The sequence below is a fragment of the Centruroides vittatus genome, unplaced genomic scaffold (assembly GCF_030686945.1).
Source record: "Centruroides vittatus isolate TY-2023 unplaced genomic scaffold, ASM3068694v2 contig_1774, whole genome shotgun sequence".
NCBI lineage: Eukaryota > Metazoa > Arthropoda > Arachnida > Scorpiones > Buthidae > Centruroides > Centruroides vittatus.
The window spans coordinates 56,259-81,687 of record NW_027121085.1 but is presented as its reverse complement, the minus strand read 5'-3'; the positions used below and the strand labels follow the sequence as shown (position 1 = coordinate 81,687).

Genomic DNA, 25,429 nt, shown 5'->3' with positions numbered 1-25,429 from the left:
TAAAACAGAAAAAAATTCAAACGTACAACTGTTTAAAAGCAGAAAAGGCCTGACAACAAAAGGACATTTGTTAGAACCCTTTTTCAACTTAAAGTATGTTTTAATTTACCAAATAATATTGAAAATGGCCCGTCTGATATACATCTATTTGACTTGCCATTTGCTATATTTGATTGTTTTTTGTTTGTTTGGTTATGGCAACGCAACACTTGGGCGATCTGCCTAGGGGAATGCCTTCCGGGAGGTCTTTTTAAGGGAAACTGGTCCCTATTTAGGCGTTACAGACGTGGAGAAAACTCGCCTGTCCGAGCGAGGTGCGAACCCACGACCGAACTCCCAGTGTTCGGGGAACGAAGACCGCTTGGCCACTGATGGGTCTGCTGTATTTGATTTTGCGATCCATTGTTTAGGTGATCCACAGTACTACGTAACAGCTACCGATTGAAACACCTTCGCACGGCAACTGTTGACTCTGCTGAACGCAGCCAATGTGAATGCTTCTGCCACTAGTTGATCATAGCGAAATTTCCCTCGTTCGGAGACACGCCGACTTCACAGAATAACGATGAAAAATGTTATTTACAAATGCACTCCTCTTCTGTAAAGACCCACCCCTATCTTAAAATACCTGCCGATATAAACGTAGCTGTGTAATGTAAAGTATGAATTTTTCTCACTGATCATGATGATAAAAATTTTAAGGTATGGCAATTTAATCATAAAATACGCCACTCTTGTAGTTAAATCGCTATCTTATTGCTCACACTGGAACAATTTGACCATGCTAATCTTATTTTTCAGTGTTCATTTTCACTTTAAATATAAAATTTTAATAAAAAATTTAGTTTTTAATTTCCTCGCGAATAAACTTTGAAAACTTAAATACCGAAATGTGAAAATGGCAAAGGTACATGTGTAAATAGTTATTATTTCATTAAAAAAAAAAATTAATTTTATAAACGTACAAGATTTACTACCAAAATAAACGAATACATTCATTTTCATACATGTTACACTTGAATTCATTTTCAAATTATGAAAACACATCCTTTCATTATAGTCTCTCTGAAAATATTTAAAAAAACAATAATTCTTCAATTCAAATTATACAAGAAATGTCATTAATTATGAAATCAATCTTCTACGCTACACTTCATTATTTTAAACATTGCTTTTTCATACATATCTTATTTACTTGCTGTATTTAAATAAGTACAAATGTAGTTATGATTTAGGCGTGTGTTGTGTTTAAACAGTTTCAACCAATTTCACAAGAAAAAATTTCATTGAGAGAGATGACTTCGCACGTAAAACTTTAAAGAATTATTTCATTTTTTATCACAAATATCACATTTCTTAATGCTGGAATTGTTATTTGTCTGCATATTCCCATTTAAAACACACTTTTCCTAAATGCCTTTTTGCAAATTTGCATTGATGTATTCCTTCTGTGGATGAGAAATCTTTTGATGAGTTTAATTCCAGTTTTGTTGCAAATTTTCTTTATACAAATGCCACGACAGGATGTATCTCATCATTCTTCTTCGTCTTGGCCTATATCCCAAATTATTTGGGGTCAGCCCGGAATGTCACTTCACGCCACGTTGGTCTATCTCTAATTGTTTCTTTGTCCAATACACAGATCAGCATATCCTTTTTTACACACTCAATCCATCTCTTCTTAGGTCTTCCTCTACCTCTATATCCCTGAAACTTTCATATTTAGTGCTTTTTGTTGCATGTTACTCATTCCTTCTCACCACGTGTTTAAACCATGTCAGTCTGTGGCTTATTATTTTTTTTGAGATAGGCGCTACCTTTAAACTTCCTCTGATGTAGTCATTTCTAATCCTATCCATCCTCGTGACCCCGCACATCCATCTTGGCATTTGCATCTCTGCCACATGCAATCGCTTCTCTTTGGTGGTTGTCATTGACTAGCACTCGCGCTTATACATAAGCACGGGTCTGATGACAGTTTTATATATTAGCCCTCTTATTTTAAGTGGCTTGCATTGATCACAAGTTATTCGTGTCACCTGTTTCCACTTTATCCTCCTAGTAACCTCCCTGTCAATGTTGCCATCGTTCTGCAGCAGAGATCCCAGATAACGGAATTCGGTACTTTCTGGCAATGGTATTCCATTTAGTTTTAACGTACCAGTACCGGGGAGACCATGTATCTCATCAATATAAATGATTAAATGCCTCTCCAAATTGATTCTATAAGTCTGTTAACATATTGATAAGATAAATTGCTTGCTGTGTAGTTTTAAACAAGAAAGCAACAAATGGTATTTTGATTTACTTCCTTTTTAAAAGCTGTTCCTACAGTTAGTTAGATAAACATCTTGATGCCTTAATGAAATACTTTTAAGATGAATGTTCATATTATGCAGTGGTGTAACTAAGGAGATGAAGAGGTAGAATGTACCAAGGCCAACAAAATGAATCCATAGAATTTTTTTGTAATTTACGTTAAATCAGGATTAGCCAGATATCAGTTTGCCAAAACAGTTAGTGTAGATCTCGTATTACGTCTCACAAACTTAATGAATGCTGTGCTCGTGTGTAGTTTCATGATGCTTGAACTTAGTATTAATACTTGACTGCTTCTTATTCATATTTTGTTCTATGGAATTAAGTTTTCCATAGCAATTCTGTGCTTATCACATAGGAACAGTTATTAAATAGAAAAAGTAGACTGTATTTTCTATTTTTTACAAAAGGATTTCATTTTGGGCCATTTGCCCATCATCACTCTTTATTGTATAATATGGGTAAAACTGGAATGATACATAATGATCACAGGTTTAACAGTAGTATTTAAAAAAGTAGAGATAACCTTTCAGTAGTCACCATTAGCTATCATTCCAGTTTTACCATATACAATAAAGACTGATGAGGGGCAAATGACCCAAAATACATTTCCTTTTGTAAAAAATAGAAAATAAAATCTACTTTTTCTATTTAGAAAATGTTCCTATATGATAAGTTATCCATAGCAATTTTGTGCTTAATTCCAGAGAATGTTTTTACTTACTTTATGATGTAAGATCCTACTACACATCTTGCAACAAAACAGCCTTGCATTAAGGCAAGTTTTATCATAAAGATTTAACTTGTGTTTATTTTTCAATTCCTTTTCACAGATACTACACTTTTCAATATGACTTTCTGGAAAGCTTTAGACAAAATCCACACACTTACGTATTATCACGTTGAACAATGTGGTGTCTTACTAAAGTATTATTATGTATAAAACTTTTCTTACATACAGTGAAACTGATCTAAGACGGAATTGCAAGGTACCCAATAATTTTCCCCAACTTGGCAAGTTTTACCTATTTCACAAAATTACGTCTGTGTGTCGATTTATGAACAGATAAACAGTTCTTTGTTTTAAAACGTTTGTTACAGATACCACAAGTATATTTATATTCAACATTGTGTATTTCAACATGACTCTTTAAAGATCCTTGTGTTTTAAAACGTTTCCTACAGATATTACAAGTATATTTATAGTCAACGTTGTGTATTTCGACATGACTCTTTAAAGCATATTGTGTTTTAAAACCTCTATCACATATCCGACAAATATAATTCCTATCATAATTATGAGCAATTTTATGATTTATTACAGAGGCTTTTGATTTAAAACACTTACTACAAATATTGCATTTGAAAGGTCGGTCTTCGCTATGCGTTGCCAGATGAATTTTCAACTGAGATTTCCACTTAAATTCTTTTTTACATAGCTTACAAATATGAGATAAATGCGTTCTATCTCGCATCTTTACTCGGCTTATTGTCAAAACACTCTTATCACAAATGTCGCAGTGAAAGGGATTCCATCGAATAAGTGGATTTAGAAGATATTTCGAAGACGACTTCATGCGGACTATTCTATTATCATGTTCGATATGCTGTTCATAGGCGTGTTCTCTCATGTGTCTTCTCAAAAGAAATATCCAGGGAAACATCTGGTGGCAGGTTGAGCAGTGAAATCGTTTGTTTCCAATATGAAAGAACAGATGGGTTCTTAAAACTTTATAATTTACAAAAGTCTTTGTGCATAAATTACACGTGAAGTATTCTTTAGGACGAGATGCCCATATTACGTTGAGGTATTTGTTTTTAATATTCCTTTGAATTTTATTGATTTTCTTAATTGAAGAAATCGACTTCTTCCTGTTGCTCTTAAATTGAAAATGCTTTCTTCTTTTTCTATTGTGATGAATAACATGTTTCTCATTCTGTCTGTCCTTGTTAACTGCAAATTTAAGAAAAAAAACAATGAAATTATTCATATTTAAATAAACATCACTTATACCCTATTCACACTGTACATTTTAAGCGGGATTAAGATTTAAGCAGAATTAAGTTAAGTTGCATTGTCGAAAACAAGATTAACTACTCGTTCACACTAGGTAATTAAAGCGAATTATTCGCTTAGCCCTCAAGTGGGTGTACTCAATATTACATTTTAAATAAAATCAAACTTTTGCTTATTTTTTGTAAATCATCATAAATTAATTTATATTTAGTAATTTAAATTATAAATAACTTATTTAAAGAGCATAAGACGTTAGTTGGGAATTATTAACATTTATTATCAGTGATGTCGTTGTCGTTGGCAACACGATTCTCTCAATCGTGTTGCCAATGTTTATATCACTTTAGCGATAGAACAGTGATAAGAATGGATTTTTGACAGAAATTTATATATATATATTTTTTTCGTAAACAAGAAATTTATATTATCATTTAAACTTCTTGTACCGAAGCAGCTTAAACATGCTAACAGAGAAGAGTATCGTTTGTCCGAACATTTGTACCTGCACATCTGCTTCCGCCATTATTTTTGAACTTCTGACGGACCTCGTGGAAAGCTTGAAGCGACTTAAGCTCCTTTGAGAAAGCGATTTAAGCTGAGCCGGTTGTTTGTAGTTAAACCGGTTTAACGTTAAGTCAGTTCCGTTCATATTTCATACCTTAAGCTGGCTTAGTCATTTAAGCTGGTTTAAACTGTACAGTGTGAATAGGGTATTACAGTCTGTGCATAGCGATATGCATGAGCATCTAGTTACAATCCTATCCATCAAAATTGAGCCTAGTAATCCACCAATTCCACCAATTGTTATCTATTTACATGTGCATGCAGTTCAGAAGAGGTTTTGCCAGCATTTGTAACTGTTACATGAATTTGATTAAATTCATTTGACCACTGGTGGCTCTTTTTGGCTGTGGCTCAAAAAATTATAAAAGCTAACAAGTACTATTAAAAATCATCAATATGACATTTGATATTCAGTAAAAAATATAAGTCCAAATTGATGGAAGATTAAAAAAAAAAAAAAAGACAACACAATCATGATTTATATGGTTGATTTTAAAATAATACAATCTTTTAATGCAAAAAAATAGCAAGTCTGTTACGTATATCATAATAAAATCTAACTCACTAGATGTGTTTGTGGAGAGGTTTAAAAAACCTCATGCGCAGTTAGTCTCTAGCTGTAGCAGCAAATAAAAAAAATCAGCGACTGGCAGAGATTGAAACACATCGCATTACTCAGATTATTTCATGTACTACACCAGTAACAAAAAAAATTACATATACAACATACAAATGCGGTACAAATAGTACAGTGATTAGAATTAGTGTTTACACTGATGGTGGGTGTATCAACAGTACTTACACCAAATATGATATAAAGTGACTGTAAAATATTTAGCAAATAAACATGTAACATCTTACTTACTTTGGATCTTCATTCCATTTCTCTTAAATCTTTCCTCAGGAATGATAGATGAATTTTTCCTCACAATCTAAATAATACATAAAGAACACAAAAGTAATATATTTAAAACTTTTTAAAAAATGGCTGACAAATTTACACACTAAAAAATACGTAGAAAAGACTAAAATGTCTTCATTTTGGCCGTGTCGAATCACCAGGAACAACAGTCTTCCATTGCAAAGATGACCATTTATTAGAGACCTCTGCAAAAATATGCAAAATTATAATCTTATTTTGTCCACTAGTGTACTATTAACAGGACTTAACTCCTGTTAATAGATACGAACTAGTGGACAAAATAAGATTATAAGTTAAGGACATTGAGGCGTATTAATTTAATATGCAAAATCAGTTTAAAAGTTCATAGCTGACAAGTGTGAGATCGTGGATTCTAGAATAGTGTTCCATATTCAGATTGAAAATGTAGAAAGAAAGATCTATGAAATCTTTCTGTAAGAATCCTGACACCAGTTAGGATAAATTGTCTCACATCCTAATTCAGAATTTTTCAATTTTTTCCAAGTGAAAAAGTATATTAAAATTTTATCGCAATTTTAGAAGGGTCTATTTTGAAACAGGAGTTAGTGATGGAGTTAGAACAATAAAACTGAATGATTTAAATGATTAAAAATAATTCAGTGAAAGTAACAAAATACACACACACACACACTAATATCTCATTGTATTTACATACAATGAGAGATTAATCAAAATAATTAAAACCATATTAGAATAGTAATAAAACTTCTAGTTACACTAGATCTTTCTGAAAAATAAAGAGAATTCAAACAACAACCCAAAAGTTGATTTTTCTCCCTTTTAAGGGAGAGAGTTTATAATAATTAAGTCAAATATAATACCTCATTTCTGTTCCTTATATTCTTATGAGTCATTGGCAGGGCTAGTCACAGTTTCCTGCATTTGGTGGAAAACTCTTTTGATTCAAATGCAAACTTTCTCGAGAGTTTGGTTTTCCAGTCTCAGCATTAGGCGTTTGTGTTCGGCCCTATTTATAGGACCGAGCACAAATGATCCATCCAACGATTAGAGACAATTTGAGTCACCTGAGGAGAGATGCAACAAGGAACTTCCCTGTCAAGTTGATATCAGTGTCAACATCTCTCCCCGGGAACTTCTTTCTAAATCGAAAGAAAGTCCCTCTGTGACACACTTTTGTTTGTTAAACTTTTAAATTTTATCAATTTAAACTAAAAGAATCGGCCCCACATTCTCACACAAGCCAATTAAAAAGATACATAATTTCTTTTAAAAACATGGCTGACGAATTTACTCATTTTCTAGTCTTTTCTATGTATTTCTTAAAATACATAGAAAAGACTAAAATGTCTTGATTTTGCCATGTCCAATTACAGTCTTCCATTGTGGAGACATGGCAAAAATCAAGACATTTTAATCTTTTCTACATGTTTTTTAATATTTAAAACTTTTAATAATATTTACAGATAATTTAGTAAAAGATATTTTTTTAACTTTTTTTACTCTTACGAGGAATTATCACCCGAAATATTTATTTTTCTCATGATAGATCCTATGTAGGTTTTACAATTGCTGTTTAATACAGGAGAGAGATATATTTAGCTACTTTTTCAATAAGTTAAACTAATACGCAAATCTTTTCTATAGTGTAAAATACTTCAAAATATGTATTATTTACCTTTAAGAGTACATTTTCTTCTGGGAGGTAGATTTCATAATTTTCAGTCTTTCGTGTAATGTTCAATTTTTTCAAAACAACTCGACACTCTGATTTAATAACGTTCTTAATATCATAATTCTTGATTATTCCTTCTTTCTCACAATCTATATTAGAATTTAAAACATTTTGTTGCTTAAGAAAATTGTAAGTAAATAATTAAATCTATTATATATATATTATACTATTATATTGTATTTAAATTTACAGGCTTATCATACATATGAGGCTATTATATTAAGTTACAATAGTATATACAATTTAGACCACCATTTTATTTATTAACATACCCCAAAATGCATCATGGCTATCTTTGTTTAGCCCTCTTCAGTTGGATATAGGTCTAAAATACAGGAAAATGTTTTGAGACAATACAGAACTGTAACATCAATATGTATACAAACACGTTTAAAAATTGACAAAACCAACTTGATGACTATAAAAGAACCTTAGAATTTGGCACCAATGTAACCAAGCTAAACCTTCAATACATGTACAAACCTCGAGAACCTTCCACATGTTAGATGTACAGTACCTTACATAATAAGGTTATAATGATATTGAAGGTTTAGTTTGGTTACATGTGATTGGTGCCAAATTCTAAGGTTATTTTAACAGGTTTTGTCAATTTTTAAACATGTTTGTATGCATGTTGATGTTACAGTTCTGTATTGTCTCAAAACATTTTCCTGTATTTAGACCTACAGCCAACTGTAGAGGGCTAAGCAAAGATGGCTAATGTGCATTTTGGGGTATGTTAATAAATAAAATGGTCTAAATTGTATATACTATGGTAACTTAGTGTAATAGTTTCATATGTCATAAATTTAAATACGATATAATATTATAAGATATACAGTGTGTATATATATATACACAATTAATTAAATAAATTTTATTTTAACTTAACAATATATGTTTTTATAACAATTTCTTTTCAATTTCAAACAAAAACAGGCCTATGTGCCAGTTCTCTGGTGATCTGTAACTGAAACCAGGTGGTCAAAACCTCAGGATATTGGTATGTTGTGAATATGTCGGGCCTGGCAGACCCCGCACTGGGGTTGAAATAAAGGCCCTGTTAGTGCCAAAAAGGCTGAAAGAATTAACAAATTATTACTTAGTTCTAACTCTACATATTTATTTATATTTTAACTGTTCTTCTAATCACCAGAAACATACTTTTATAGTATTAAGAATTATTAATCTTACCGATTAAATCATCCTACCTATTGAATTATCATCCTGAAAGTTATTCCAAATATTGGAACTGTGTGTTATCTCTTGAAATTCACTCTCCATAATTAACTGAAATTATAGAATTATGTCATATTATTAAAAGAGTTGAATTTTATACAAAAGTACATAAATAATATTTCAAGCATAAAATAAAATGCCATCTAATAAATAAACTTTTAAAAAAATTATAATGTTCCAATCCAAAATGCATATAAATAAAATATCTGAGAATTAATCATCTGAGTAATTCTTGAACTTGGGTGAGTGTCGGATTTGAAGGATGTAACATTTTCAAGTAGTTATAAAAGTGACTGATTATATCTGGCAAATATTGCTAATTTTAGCTTTGTATTAAATTTTCTAATGGAGTTCCAACACCAATTGGAAGACTTGAATAATTCAGCAATAAACACTTCATCAAAGAGCCTTAGCTGAATTCCAGTGAGATTTAATATAAAATAAAACTTTTGGACTAACATTTCCAATCTACAAATGCAGATCTTCAGATCTGTATATTTGATGATGAAATGCTCAATTGAAAACATTAGTCCAAAAGTTTTATTTTGAATTTTCTATGGCCTCCGGGGTTTTATGGCTAATGTTTACTGCAAATTGGTGTTAACCCTCACAAGGGCAAAAGCCAAATACAACTTCTTAATGGAGTGCAAGAAAAACAAGGTGCTTTCCATGTCACTCTTATGAATCAAACTCCCAACTAGCTGAGAGTCTTTATTACCTAAGTTAAAGAAACTATGCTTAAGGAAAGCTATTCATTCTATGATATAGAACTGTGGGTACCAACATGAGATTTCACAAAACATCTATTCTAAACTTGTAAAGACTATTAAATTTGAAAATTTAATACAATATAGACCCATATGTGCTTGAGAATGACAACAAACAGGTGTCCTATTTATAAGAAAAACTAGAAAGGAAGCTATCCCACACCTACAGGAAAAAGATGAATTGGATCTTAAAACAACAAAATCCACCAATAATTTGCTGAGACAATATCTCCCCACTACCTTATCTCATCGACACCATTTGAAAAGATCCCAAGTATGCACTTAAAACAAAAAACAGCCATCCAGATTTGAAATACCAAGCACCAGAAAGCTTGTGGCAGGCTTAAAAAAAGGGCGTAAAGAACTATTCAGATGGAAGGCATCTTTCAGAATAAGTTCAACTAATGAAGCAGGTAGAGAAGATACCTGGTGCAATCTATGAAAAAGCAAGAAATGGCTTGAAGACAACCATATCATCTTATTAAAAGCTGATAAATGCAGATCTGTAGTTCTGATGAAAAAAGAACATTATAAGGCCTTCTTGGACCAATATCTCACGTTGTAAACCAGTCAAAGAAGATTATGTTGACAAACTTCAAGCAGGCATTATCAGATCCTCCTGCATAATGTTGACCAATAAATTAAAACTAGATAAGGCAGATGTTCCTTCTCTTGATACACCTAAATTATTCACTTTCGCTAAGACTCATAAGCAAGATAACATAATATGTCCCATAGTCCCAAATTGCCAACATGCCTATTGGAAAACACAGTTCATATCCTGCTTAAAAAACATTTAAACGGTTACCCCTTCTCCATAGACAGCTCATTATCAGGGGATCTTAGTGAGATGATAATTACGTTATTAGAAAACATAATTTTACTAGTACCGGAAATATACATATACAGAAGATACATTTATGATGATATCATCATTCAATCTTACGTAATTGGATTGTAGACAAATACAGGAAAATTCAAATTTTCATTCCTTTCTGACTTACAAAGGATAAATAAATTTTCAATTCTAAAACATTATGTAAGCAATGAGATAAAATTAAAATTAAAAAGGTAAAACAAACCAGCTTTGCAGAGAGAAACACCTTTATTACCTTAGCATATTCCCTAAATGCATTTCGCCAGATAACCTGGCCTCTTCAGTTGGGTTATTTCTCAAGTTTCGACAATTATCCATCATTGGTTTCCACATCCAAGGTTTAGACTGATATACCGACAAAGGTTTCCCAGCATTGTGCTGTTACCATGCCCATATTCAAATTAACAAGGTTATTTTGCATAATTATAGCGAAATGTTCTTTTTACAATATTTTTCTCTTTATATACAATTTTTACATTATTGACACTAATTTGGCAATTATTAATACAACAATGTGGGAAAATAAAAGAAATATTAACTTTCAATCTTATGGCTGCTAGATGTTCGGATAATCTGGTCTTCAGCTTCCACTTCGTTTCCCCAAAATAGAAACTTGGAGCAACACACATAGACTGAAGTCTGTAGACCACTCCTTCCTCCTCCAACAGGTCCTTTTTAATACTTTGTTATCATAAGTTCAAATAACTTATTATTTTGTGTTGGAGCCAATTTTTTAATTAGTTGGTTAAAGATGTTGTTATATTTTTCATACATACCTTTAATATAAGGAAACGATACATACTTTTTGACTTCTTGTTTTTCTTTCACTTTATATCAATAACATACCGTGCAAAAAATATGCCTTTTAAATCTGATAATGTTTTATCCATTTCTATCATATAGATTTCTGCTAATTTTGGGCCTATTACTGAACCCATGGAAATACCATCTGTTTGGCAATAAAATTTTTCTTTTACTGCAAAATAGTTATTGGTTTACTTTACCTTTTTAATTTTATCTCATTGCTTACATAATGTTTTAGAATTGAAAATTTATTTATCCTCCGTAAGTCGGAAAGGAATGAAAATGTGAATACAAAATTGTGGCATTCAGGGTCAACGCTAAAAGGACCTTTATACATTGTACGGATTACACAAATACACTAGAACTCAAACACCTCGAGTGGTAGCTATTACTCACAGACTAAAAGAACCTGATTTGGAATAAAGCCCGGGCCTGCTATAACAACATAAACCCCACAAATGCCAATACTCCCCATGAGTATGCACACCACACGAACACATGTATCATTCTAGATTACCATCACATGCTACCTATATATAAAGAAATAACAAAACAAGGGCATACAATAAACATTCAGATGCAACCATACCATCTTCAATATCCTTAAAAATGTTATCCTTAGGATCATAACATAACAACTTGCTCAGGAGATTCCAGGGATTCACAAGGTTCCCATGAGAAACAAAAAGATTTGGCAACAACCTGGAATATATAAGCTCAACCTTACACTCACTCAAAGTTAGAATAACGGAACACAAATATGATATAAAGAAAAAGAAAAACAACACCGCCCTAACCACTTATGTGTCTGATAACAATGTGAATGCCCTACTCGACGAGACCCTCAAAACACCTAGGCATCCCGAGTACATAAAAACACTGGAGGCTGTAGAAACTTTTAAATTGAAGAACAAGGGCCATTGTATCAACTTTAAATAGAATCAATGCCTGTCACATGCTTGGAAAACGTTATAGAACAATGTCGACGCAATCACGTGCTTGCGTCATTGTGATAATATACCAAATACGTCAGTTTTTAATGCTCATTTTTATGCTTTTTTCTTGTATTGTGCAATTTTTCTATTTTATTGTATTTGAAAAGTTTCATTTTTTTGAAATACGTTAACATTTCAAAATGCATTCCATTTCACATAGACCCGAGGAAGATCTTGACTAGATCAAACACACTTGTCCTTAAACATTTAATCATCATTAAATAGTACTGGAAACAAAAAAGACTCTAGTTGAATGTGATTTTTATTAATATTACTTTCCAGTCTCATTTGTTGTCAAATTATTTCTCCAGTTTTTGTGTTTTATCTTTTTTTTTTAAACAGTTCATTAATACCTGCCTTCAAACTAAGAATGTAAATGGAAATTTGAAGAGTCGAAATATTTCAAAAAATTTTAATCAATGTTAGATTATTAAGATTATTACATTTTTCTAATTCATAATACCGCAAAATTAACACAGCTGTTTTAAAATTTACAAATGACAACAGATATTGCCATATGTTACATCTGGAAATTAGTTTGTTCCACTGGCATTTTGCAAAGCTCTCCTCCTTGTTGCATTTTATAATTCCTCAAAAACAATTAATGTTAGTTTTTAAAATTAATCTGTACTATCAATAATAGTAGTAAATCTCTGTAATAACTGTGTGAACACTAAACGAAATTTTTAAAAAAACACACAAGTAAACACAATTTATAAGGTCTGATTTTGAGTGATTTTAAAATACAATCTTACAATGCAATAGAACAATAAGTCTTATGTGTAATAAAACTTACTTATTAAATTTAAAATTGTCAAAAAATTTAAAAAATTAACTCATTTGATGTGGTTTGCAAAGTTTAAAGAACTGCTTACAAACTTGGTGTTTAGGTATAGTAACAAAAAAATAAAAAAAAATTGACGAATAGCACTTGTGTATTTGATATATTTCTATTATACACACCCCAAACATTACATCAACATTTCACTGTAATAGTTTTAATATTCTTATTATCGACAGTATTTCTTTATTGCCTTTAGGTACAAAATATCCCAATGGCATGCATTAACCTAGTGTTTCTCAAACTTCACCTTCTGGTAAGCCTGTATAATAAATTTTAACGTGCCATTTGCCTAGACCCACAGGGATCTGCAAACCACACACCATCGAGAAATCTGCTATTCGAATTATCTCAACCACCTGGACGAGAAAATTTCTACTATTCGGCACTACACCGTGTAAAAATTTTCACAGTTTTCAGACAATGCTTTCGAGGACGTCAGATAAGGAAAGCAGTTAAGTATCTCAGAATGAATAGATTGATGGGATAAGGCAATGCAACACCTGGAAATCTCGCAAGGAGGGATGCCTCCCAGTAAGATTTTCGGTTAATGTTACCTTAGGTAGCCAAGATGGCGGCTCGTCTCTAATTCCAGCAAGAAAACAGTGGGACGCACGTTCTAACCTAACCTAACCTAACCTATTCTAATAATTTGGTTGCTAATAATTATGGTAATTTATTAGAATAGGTTAGGTTAGGTTAGAATGTGCATCCCACTGGTTTCTTGCTGGAATTAGAGACAAGCCACCATCCTGGCTACCTAAGGTAACATTAACCAGATTTTCTACTGGAAACTGGCTATTTAGGTGTTAGACTTGTGAAGAAAACTTTGAAAACTCCATGTGTAGGAAAACATTAAAAAATTATTAACTCTTCTAATGTTTCAACATATTCTGAATCCCTGTTCATAAGTTGCATCGTAGCACATTACTTCTTGCTGCCTACAGACAACTCGGAGTTTGAATCTTACCAAAACCCTTCTGTTTTAACACCAAAAGGCAAAGCCACACAACACAAAAATAACTGACAGAATACTTACTGATGGCAGACACGTGGTCCAATAACACCACGTGAGAATCTAGATTTAGGCTAACAATTTAAAATATATACGAAGATTTATGCTCCGTTTCGAACACTGAATTACGTAAAAAAATCAGAAATAAAAACTTTACTCGCGTTTTAGACGTAATTTCCGCCATATTAAAACACAACGCGCGCCATCTGTGATTATGAATCGTATCCGAAAATAATTTTTTAATTTTTAATTTTTTTTTTCATGTATAAGTTATTTATTTAAAATTGCCAAAATAATAATTATTAAATAAATTTATGAATGACGATCAGTTTAACTTAAGAAATTATTAACGACTATGGCATTTTATACAGGGCCGTAAGAATGGGGAAAAGCGGTCCCAAAAAGATGGCGGTTGTCGCCATGATTAAAGTCTCTTGGTTTCTTTATAAAGATTTTACTTTCATTTATTTTACGTACGTCTTGGCGCGCGACCCATCGGAAACAAATATGATTTGTTCAGTTACTCGAGAGTTGAGATCCTAGCAATGCGTAACGTTTTTATAAACATCACACCCTTTTTTTTAACTCTATCCGCCCTGTGGGCACTAAGAGGGCCTCTTTTTAGAAGGCCCATTATGGGTTCGGCCAGGCCCACAATGGGGCGACCGGGTGGTGAAGGACGGGGCCCGACATATCCGAACGGACCACCCCCCGAAAAATTCCTGGGGATTATCATACCCTCTTGTAACGCATTCTAACGATATTTGTATACCCGTCCTTCCGTAGTTGCGTTATGACAAACGTACAAACTACAGGAATTTGCATTCACAGTAATATGATTCATTAATACAATTCATAAATTTCGGCTCACTATTTTTTTCTTCACTCTTTCCACCTGTGAGCACTATGAGGGTCTCTTCAAGCAAGTCCTTTATGGGTTCCTTCGGCTGCTTTGGGATATGATAAGGCAGCTAAATGACAAAAATTAGTATTTTCATTCACAAATTAAGCACGCATTTACAAAAACATAGATTAGATTTATTAGAAACAATAGAGGAATTACACCGACAAATTTTACAATGACGAACAAGACATTAAAAACAAAAACAAAATAGGAGCCAACACAAGAACTTAAAGAATGACAGAAATGAAAAAGAAAGCACGTCAACAAGACAAAACCCAAGAAACTATCGATTAAATTATTTCGCAGTAAATTTTCTGGCTTTTGCGGAAGCAAATTTTTCGATCACGTCACTAAAATATTTTGGTTTAGCTAAATCATTTTCAATGCACAAAAGTGCTAGGTTATTTAGTCGCTCCTGACCAGTTGAGTTTCCTTGCCACGTCTTCAGTGAATTTGCCAGTTTACTGAAAGACCTCGCCGAAGAAACAGTTACTGGCACTGTACAAAACAGTTTAATTGCGAGACTAATATTGGCAAATAAACCCTGAACTATTTTAAATCGTAAATCGCACTCAGAATTCCAATTGGGCTTTTTTCAGTACCGAAAACGTCTTATAAACATTCTTACGGTGAGCAATTTCATGGATTAAGTGTTCTGTCAGATCAGTCAGATCGCTGTCATATGCATTAATAAGTTTTGCTGCTTTTTCGGAGTTCACTTTCCTCTAAGTTTTAAAAATCAAAATGGCCAAAGTCACTGAAGATATTGTTCAGTTGTCAATTGCCATAGAGTTAGACCCGCTTGACGCGGGGGATGCGTTCCTAGACAACAAAGCGCTAAACGAAACAACGTTAAACGAGGTCATTTTAATTAATCTAGAGTAAATAGCGGCCGGTTGGCCGAGCGGTCAAGGTTAGCAACCTTCCGCCCTGGGGGACCCGGGATCGAATCCGGACGGGTAGAAAAATCCCCAGGAATTTTTCGGGGGGTGGTCCGTCCGGATATGTCGGTCCTCGTCCCTCACCACCCGGCCGCCCCATTGTGGGCTTGGCCGAACCCATAATGGGCTTGCTATAAGAGGCCCTCTTAGTGCCCACTGGGCGGAAAGAGTTACAAAAAAAAAAAAAAAAAAAAAAACCTAGAGTAAATGGGGATAGGGGAACACGCTACCAAAAATAAACAAATTTTACTTTAATCTCGCTGTATCGATTAGGTTGACTTTGGTCAACTTAACGATACAGCGATAGGCTCTTCTCGTTGAGAATTTTTGGATACCTTCAGCCATAACTTCTTCCACACTTCGTTCGTGCATTTATCATTCTTGCCAAGCGAAGCCAATATTGCCTATGGCATCCACGAAGTTATATTTTTTTCCAAAATTGCACCAAGCAAACATAGATTTAAAGAAGTACATCTTTTTGCTGATCGGATCGTGTTCGTAAATAACTGTATTATATACGAATTAACAAAATGCCGCGATAATTTAAATCGGCGTAAATTTTGAAGTTCTTTTTTTAGGCTTCGAACGGACCGCGTTATATCGAATCAGCGTTAAGCGGGGTCTTACTGTAATTGTAAAACGGAAAAATTCTGATAAAAGTGTTTTCAGCTTTCCTAGTGAATCAGAAAAGTAAATTTTATACTTTTATGATTATTATATTGAGTTAATAATAGTAGCTCATAATATTATTTAAACTATGTCAAGAATTAAATATTCCAATTAAATTGAACTCAATATTCCGCAAAAAATACAAGCTGGACATCTTCATACCAGGCCCATTTAGGGTCTGGTATGAAGATGGCCAGCTTGGGTCTATCAGTCACTTTCATGTGTGGGCCATGTTCATCAGAATACATGTTTTTGTCTGAACATATATCATTTATACATCTTTCCGCTTGGATATGTTAGAAAGAAAACCAAGTGTAGCTTTAAGAAGAAATTTTAAAAGAGAGACGATTCCAATGCATACTCTTATCCTGTGGTGGAGGTTGAGTACGCACTAATAGCAATCACAAATGAAAACTGCTGCGCCTTCATAGTTTGAACACTGTTCATGCCAATACTGTGCACATTGACCACATTGCACCCAGTCATCACAAAGATTCTTCACAGCCAGAACAGTAAACGCCTTCATTAGACTTATCAACTCGCGAAATGTAAGCTTGCTGGTCATTTTTCACAAATCCAAGTCTTTTTTGCGCCCACTCTAATTTTACCTTTTTTTTTATTTTTCGATTTTTTCCCTTTCCTTCCGCTCTAAGATATTCCTAAAAGAATCTCTGACTCGAGTACTGTCTGGCATTGCTATGAATACTCTTACTCTCCGAAACATAATTCCATAAACTTGCAGATAGAGTACAACTCCAGGCAGACACCGACACGAAAGCTACCCCATACTTTATCCCTACACACACGTTACTTTCACAATCCAGGCAACAATACTTAGAAAGCTTGTGGCCTGAGTTTGTAAAGTTACTTCCAGAAACACAAAAATATATTTACTAAGCTATCAATGCCATAGCCAAGAAAAGTTGGTTCGGACACACTTTGCAATCAACAGTAAAACGTGTGCATGGAAAATCTCTTGTTAATATTGCTAAATTTCAGAAACACGCAATGCGTACTCTTAGCCACCTCTCCTATAATATAACAAGCTATTCGGAGCCAGCGGGCCTAGTTTATTGCCACTCTTTTTCGCCGTTGCTAGTAAGGGCAAAGGAAAGGAAAACTTTTTAAAGACACGTGGCAACAGAAACGAAATAGTTTTTCGTAATAATTTATGCTGGATTTACAGGTATTATCGCGCGAATTGCTGCAATCCCTTTATACAGCAGAATATCATATAAAATCTCATTGTGGTTTCCCAATTGGGAAACTTTTTCACTCTTGGAAATTATACAAATATCCACTAAATAATTAAAAATGTTATTCCAAAGTTTTTGCAGGTGTCAATAATTGTTATATATATATATATATATATATATATAAACTCTTTCCGCCCTGTGGGCACTAAGAGGGCCTCTTTTAGTAGGCCCATTATGGGTTCAGCCAGGCCCACAATGGGCGACCTGGTAGTGAGGGACGGAGCCCGACATATCCGAACGGACCACCCCCCAAAAAATTCCTGGGGATTATTCGACCCGCTCGAATTCGATCCTGGGTCCCCCAGAGCGGTAGGCTGCCACCTTGACCGCTCGGCCATCCGGCCGTAATTGTTATATCTGGAATAAATGTAAAAATTTTTGTTGGAACAAGCTACAACTCATAATTTGTCACTCCTTTAGCTATTTATTCTTAATCACAATCAAATTAAAATCCGTCCTACCATAAAATACCCGCTATGATATGAAGGTGAATCCGCTAGTGTAATACGAGTAATGGCAATTTAATCATAAAATATGCCAGTCTTGTAGTTAAATCGCTTTATTGCTCACACTGGAACAATTTGACCATGCCAATTCTATTTTTCAGTGTTCATTTTCACTTTAAATATAAAATTTTAATAAAAAATTTAGTTTTTAATTTCCTCAGGAATAAATTTTGAAAACTGAAATACCGAAATATGAAAATGGCAAAGGTACAGTACATACAATGTTAAAATGCGTAAATAAAGTTTTAATTTCATAAAAAAATCAATTTTACAAACGTACTTACAAGATTTACTACCAAAATAAACGAATACATTCAATTTTCATACATGCTACACTTGAATTCATTTTCAAAATTATGAAAACACATCCTTTCATTATAGTCTCTTTGAAGATATTTAATTAAAAAACAATAATTCTTCAATTCAAATTATACAAGAAATGTCAATAATTATGAAATCAATCTTCTACGCTACACTTCTTTATTTCACAAGAAAAAATTTCATTGTGAGAGATGACTTTGCACGTAAAACTTTAAAGAATTATTTCATTTTTTATCACAAATATCACATATCTTAATGCTGGAATCGTTATTTGTCTGCATATTCCCATTTAAAACACACTTTTCCTAAATGCCCTTTTGCAAATTTGCATTGATGTATTCCTTCCGTGGATGAGAAATCTTTTGATGAGTTTGTAATTCCAGTTTTGTTGCAAATTTTCTTTAAATACATTCTGTCGTGGCATTTGTATAATCATTGTAAATGATTAAACACCACGTATTGATAAGATAAATTGCTTGCTGTGTAGTTTTAAACAAGAAAGCAACAAATGGTATTGTGGTCTGAAGACCATGTGTTCTGTTACTTAACCGACTCGTAACCAACCCCTTGGGCGGTTCACAGTGCAAAGAAGGGAGAGGCACTCATAGCGTAAAAGCTTTCTGTCATAAAAGTTAATGGGAGAAGGGGAGATGTGTGGTCCAGGGATCACGTGTTCTGTCGCGTGATCCTTGGGTGGGCCGCAGGGAAAAGAAAGGATGGGCCGCGTTTTCGGAAGAAAAACAGAGAGGGGGGAGGAGATCGAGCATGCGCAACGGGAGAAAAAAGAGGAGTTCTTCGGAAGAAAGAAGAGCGTAGACGCACGGGGAATACTCTAAAGATCGAGTACTTCCCCACATAATTGGCGTCCGCGACAGGATATGCTCTCAAGACTCTATTTTCACACCAAGTTATAGTAGTTCAGGTTGTGAAAACACGATCAACGAAAATGGAATCCGAAACCCAGGTTAGTTCAGCAGAACAGTCGGCGATGTGTCCACCGTTAATTGCCGGATACCTCGGAATGGTCCCCACATTCACAGGGACACCATCAGACATGATTTCGATTAGAGAATTTTTCTTACAATTTGAAAACGTTGCTAAGCTAGCCGCATGGAGAAAGTCGGATTACCTGACAATAGCCAGTGCTAGGTTAAAAGGGAAACCTCTAACTTTTCTTAATGAGGCCCGGGCTATGTATGAAGAAGACTATGATAAAATAAGGGAAAGAATCATTAGAAAATTTCAACAGTGTGTGAAGGACGGCGGAGAGGCTTTAAGACAATATACAGGTATTAGACAACGGAAAGAAGAAGATCTATGGGAGTTCCGTGTTCGCTTATGCGAAGCAGTTGACCAAGTGATCGAGGCTAATCCACATCTTGAACCTAACAAAGGACAACTACTTTTGGATCAATTTATTAGGGGCTTAGATATTCGTTTACGTCGTGAAGTACTGAACCATCAACCCGTATCGTTTGATAAAGCAGTCGGACTGGCAGAGAAGGCTAATGAGATCGAGCAAAGGTTTTTTCGTAAAGAGAACACGTGTTACGTTAATATGGCAGAAACCACCACAAAAACTGAGGAGGATATCACCAACAATAAGGGAGCAGGTGAACACAAGGAAGGCAATTTGAGAGAAACCGTAGAGAAGCTTGTAAGACAGGTGGAAGAACTTTCGGAGAACATGAGTCGAATGACAACCATTAACAGAAAAGACCAGATCCGAGAAGCAGCAGACTATGTGTGTTACGCTTGTGGTTATCCGGGACATATTGCACGTAACTGCCCGACAAAAACAAAACAACAGTTAAACTAACAAGGGCTTGCAATAGTGGCCAGGATTGCAGGCTCAGCCATGTTTGTAAGCTGGCTCTGAACATAAGACAAAACACTAATGGTTTACCGGTATGCGGAGGAGCAATTGGGACGACGAAGGTCCGATTTCTCATCGATACAGGGTCGGAAAGGTCGTTAATGAATCTTGACACAGTAAAGATGCTACTAGACGGAGATAATTGCGAGATAGTCAACGAAACCCTATCGGTGAAGGGAATAAGTGGACCGTCTGTAACTTGTGAACCCGTAATGTGTATGAAACTCTCATGTGGTGGCAAGATCATAAAACAGAAGTTTGGGAGCGTCAAAGCAAATACGTTTGTTGATTATGACGCCATTCTTGGAATCGACTTCCTGCGAAAGTGCGAAGTGATATGCAAATTGTTATATAAAATCAGCACATGGACACAGGAAGACAAAAGTAACGAGTGTACGCTCACAGTGATGAGTCATGCCACAAGTACAGTTCCAAAGGGAATAAAAGTGGATCATATCCCTCCTCCCCACCAAAGTAAAATGCTTAACTTGATACATACCTTCTCTTCTTGCTTCTCCTCAAAGCTTGAAAACCTAACAGGAACATCAAAATTTTGCCATGATATCGAGCTATCTGAGTCTAGACCGATAAACACTCGGCAATATAGGATACCCCACATCATGCTTCCCAAGTTGAAAGAGAAAATAAACTCCTACCTGGAGGCTGGAATCATAGAAGAGAGTAATTCTCCTTGGAACTCTCCCATACACATCGTAAACAAAGACGATGGGGACATTAGATTTACGTTGGACTTACGACGGATAAATGACGTAACCATTAGTCAGGACTTCCCTATGATGAGGGTTGATGATATTCTGACACAATTCAGAGGAAGTAAGGTGTTTTCAGTCCTTGATTTGAGCTCGGGGTACTTTCAGATCCCCATCAAGAAGGAGAAAAGGGAGGTTTTTGCTTTCTCCACGCCCTGGGGGAAATATCAACTGTGTCGCATGCCCCAGGGCGGAAAAAACAGTGGTCGTTACTTCCAGAGTGTGATGAATTGCGTCTTGGCTCGTTTCATAGGACATTCGTGCTTTGTATTCCAAGACGACGTTGTCCTATTCTCTAGCGACTTAGGCGAACATATATCACTCATCCATAAAGTTATGGAGGCCATAGATAAGGCAGAACTAAAATTAAATCCAGAGAAGTGTAAATTTTGTGTTCCTGAGATAAGATACTTAGGCCACATCATAAACGGAAAGGGAATCAAACCTGATCCTGAGAACGTCAAAGCGATAACGGACGTACCGGCGCCATCTCGCACAAAGGACGTTAGAGCATTCCTCGGAATGGTCAATTATTACCGACCATTTATTCAAAATCTCGCCCATATAGTACAGCCCTTAACCGACTTAACTAAAAAGGGAGCGAAATTCGATTGGAATTATAAATGTGAAAAGAGTTTTAAGAGAATTAAAGAAATGTTACTTAACACCCAAACGTTGGGGCATCCTGATTTTGAGAGCGAATTCCTTTTGAGTACCGATGCCAGCGAGGGATGCATAGGGGCAGTGTTGAACCAGAGGGTGGGGGAGAAGGAACATGTCAGCCCAATAGGATTTTATAGTAAGAAGCTGCAAGGGAACGAGAGGATGTACTCGACTGTGGAAAAGGAATGCCTGGCCATCGTCCTAGCATTACGTCATTTTAGATACCTTGTACTTGGACGCCCGGTGATTGTTTACTCCGATCATAAACCACTAGTATTTCTACAACATATGCAGAATCACAACCGACGCCTAATGCGATGGGCCATGGAATTGAGCGAATATGATCTAACTTTGGCTCATGTAAAAGGAAAAGAGAACGTGGTTGCGGATTTTCTCTCAAGAGTTCACAGTGATGTGATTACAAATAATGTGACATCGGATCAGTCTAGACCCATGGAAGAGATTGACAAACTCATAATAAAGTCTCAGGACACCGATAAAATTTTCGGTCCAATTAAACGAAAAATTCTTGGGATAGAGAGACCAAACGACACGGTGGATATGCCTATAGAAAATTTCGATATTATCGACAGTGAACTTGTGACAATTAACCAAGTAGATGATGACTGTCGAATGATTAGAAGATGTGTTGGTGAAAGTGCAGTCAATCAAATTATTTCGACACATCATTGTCACCCCCTTGCCGGTCACATGGGAATCGCCAAAACGTTTGCTGCAGTTAAACGCCATTTCTACTTTCCGAAGATGTGGAAAAGGATAGAGGAATTCGTTAGAGTGTGCAAGGTGTGCCAGCGTTATAATCGTCACAAAGGAAAAGCCCCCGTCCAGGATTTCAAAACAGCGTCGCGCCCCATGGTCGAAGTCTCTGTTGATCTTATAGGACCACTCCCAGTAACGGAACGATCAAACCGTTATATACTCGTATTCATTGATTTATTCTCAAGATATGCTGAAGCCGTGGCCATCCCCTCCCAAGATGCAAACACAATCGCCGAGGCATTCTTTTGCAATTTCGTCTGTCGATTCGGGTGCCCGACCGTACTAATATCGGATCGAGGACCGAATTTGACATCTAGTACGATGGAGGAAGTGTGCCGAATGTTAGAGGTCAAACGAAGAGTGACGACCGCATACCGTCCCACGTCTAATGGCCTCATTGAACGGTTTAATAAAACAATTGTGGAAATTATCGCCCGCATATCAGATGGGGATAATCGTAATTGGGATACCCACCTCCCAGCAGCCATGTTCGCGTATAGAAACGCTGTAAATTCAGCCACAGGTGAGACGCCCAATTTTTTAATTTACGGTTTTGACCCCCGTTTCCCTAATGGTGACAAGATAGACAGAGTCGAGTGGAACCAGAACATAGAAAGTTACCGCTCAGATCTCGTGGAGAGACTCGAGACTGCGCATAAAATAGCGCGCGCTCTGAGTGACGAGAGCAAAAGAATGAGTCGGGAATATTGGAATAGACACCGCTCTCTCCGAAAATTTGAAGTGGGAGAATTAGTTTGGCTAGCACGACCTCTTCATGATCCTACAAAACGAAAATTCTCTGCAAAGTATTTGGGGCCTTTCCGCATAGTTGATAGGATAAACGAAGTGAACGTAAGAATAAGGGGATGTAAGGATGGGGATGACCAAACGGTCCACATTGACCGGCTCAAGAGGTATGTTGGTCCCGAGAGCAAATTGGCTAATCTTAGAAAAAAGAAAGGACGTACGCCACGAAAAGTACCAGTCAGAGCTGACGAGATACGAGATAACGAAGAGGAGGAACAAATCGAACGCAGGGCATATAGACAAAGGGAAACTGTTCTACCAGAAAACGGTGAGAATTATAAAGATCAAGGTGAGAGAATACCTCAAACTGAAGATAGTTTGAGTGACGGGTACAATTTGAGAAGGCGTCAAATTGACTTCCGTGCATTGAGTCGTGGAAACTACAATTAGATATTAAACTTTGTAAGGATACAAAATGTAGCATATCGGTGAGCCCAACATTACCTATTGTGTAAGAAAAAAATATATATATTCTGTTTGTTGTTGTTGTAAAGGTTAATGGGAGGAGGGGAGATATGTGGTCTGAAGACCACGTGTTCTGTTACTTAACCGACTCGTAACCAACCCCTTGGGCGGTTCACAGTGCAAAGAAGGGAGAGGCACTCATAGCGTAAAAGCTTTCTGTCATAAAAGTTAATGGGAGAAGGGGAGATGTGTGGTCCAGGGATCACGTGTTCTGTTGCGTGATCCTTGGGTGGGCCGCAGGGAAAAGAAAGGATGGGCCGCGTTTTCGGAAGAAAAACAGAGAGGGGGGAGGAGATCGAGCATGCGCAACGGGAGAAAAAAGAGGAGTTCTTCGGAAGAAAGAAGAGAGAGTAGACGTGTAGACGGCAGAGTCGTGAGATTGTTTTTTTTTGTGTGTGTTTTTTTCTTTTGTTTGTGATTGGAAGGACTGAAATAAACTTTAAGTTCCTTTCATTGGAGTTTCTTTTCATTTGTTCCTGCACGGGGAATACTCTAAAGATCAAGTACTTCCCCACAGTATTTTGATTTATTTCCTCTTTTAGATGAACATCTTGAGTAACGAAATAATTTTAAGATAGAAATTCATATTATGCAGCAGTGTAACTAAGGGAAGACAAAAGTGGGCATGTGCCTGGACCCCAAAATGAATCTGTAGAATTCTTTTGTAATTAATGTTGTATCGGGGTTGCACCAGGCACTAAAACTGTTAGCGTGGATCTGGTATTACGACTCACAAACTTAAGAAAAATTGTGCCCGTGAGTAGTTTGATGACATTTGAACTTAGTATTAATACTTGACTGCTTCTTATTCATATTTTGTTCTAAGAAATTAAGTGCCAAATTGCTATGGATAATTTAACTGGCTGTAATAATAGTATATTATGCAATTATGGCATGAATGGAAGTTTGGCACATGAGTGGAGCAAGTAGACCAATTTCCATGAATGTCATAATTGCTAATTATAAATCAATTGTCATACAGTATTTTATGGTTAGACTACACCCCTCACATTACACTTTTCAATACAGCTGGTTGGAAGGCTTTTGACAAAGACTTCCAATAAGTCGTATTAAAAAGTGTAATACAGTAGAGAGTCGTTAATCGGAACACTGGTAATCAAAATCGCTGGTAATCGGCACGATTTTCAGTCGGACTGTGTTGTGCTGAATCGAACGTTTTTGATACTAAATTTACTTCTAAAGTATAATTTTTATGTTTTTATATTCTTCAATATATTTATTTTGTTTGTACAAAATGCAGAAATAATTTTTAACAATACAATAGCCTCGATTATTATTATAAAAATTTTGTTAGGCTTAAAATCGACGAAAATTCAACACGAAGCGACACGCAACGGAGAAAAATTTGAACATCAGACAGGTTAATATATTTATTC

At 35.4% G+C, this 25,429-nt stretch overlaps 1 protein-coding gene across 1 annotated transcript; it reads right to left on the bottom strand.

Annotated features, from left to right (window-relative positions):
- Nucleotides 1–947: 947 nt before the first annotated feature.
- Nucleotides 948–14,229, bottom strand: LOC136969266 (zinc finger protein OZF-like). Its single transcript, XM_067263358.1, has 5 exons — nt 14,095–14,229; nt 8,748–8,826; nt 7,480–7,625; nt 5,766–5,832; nt 948–4,273 (listed from the first exon to the last, which is right to left on the bottom strand). The coding sequence occupies exons 2-5, from the start codon at nt 8,818–8,820 to the stop codon at nt 3,345–3,347; spliced, it is 1,215 nt and encodes a 404-aa protein (XP_067119459.1). The 5' UTR covers nt 8,821–8,826; nt 14,095–14,229; the 3' UTR covers nt 948–3,344.
- Nucleotides 14,230–25,429: the final 11,200 nt, after the last annotated feature.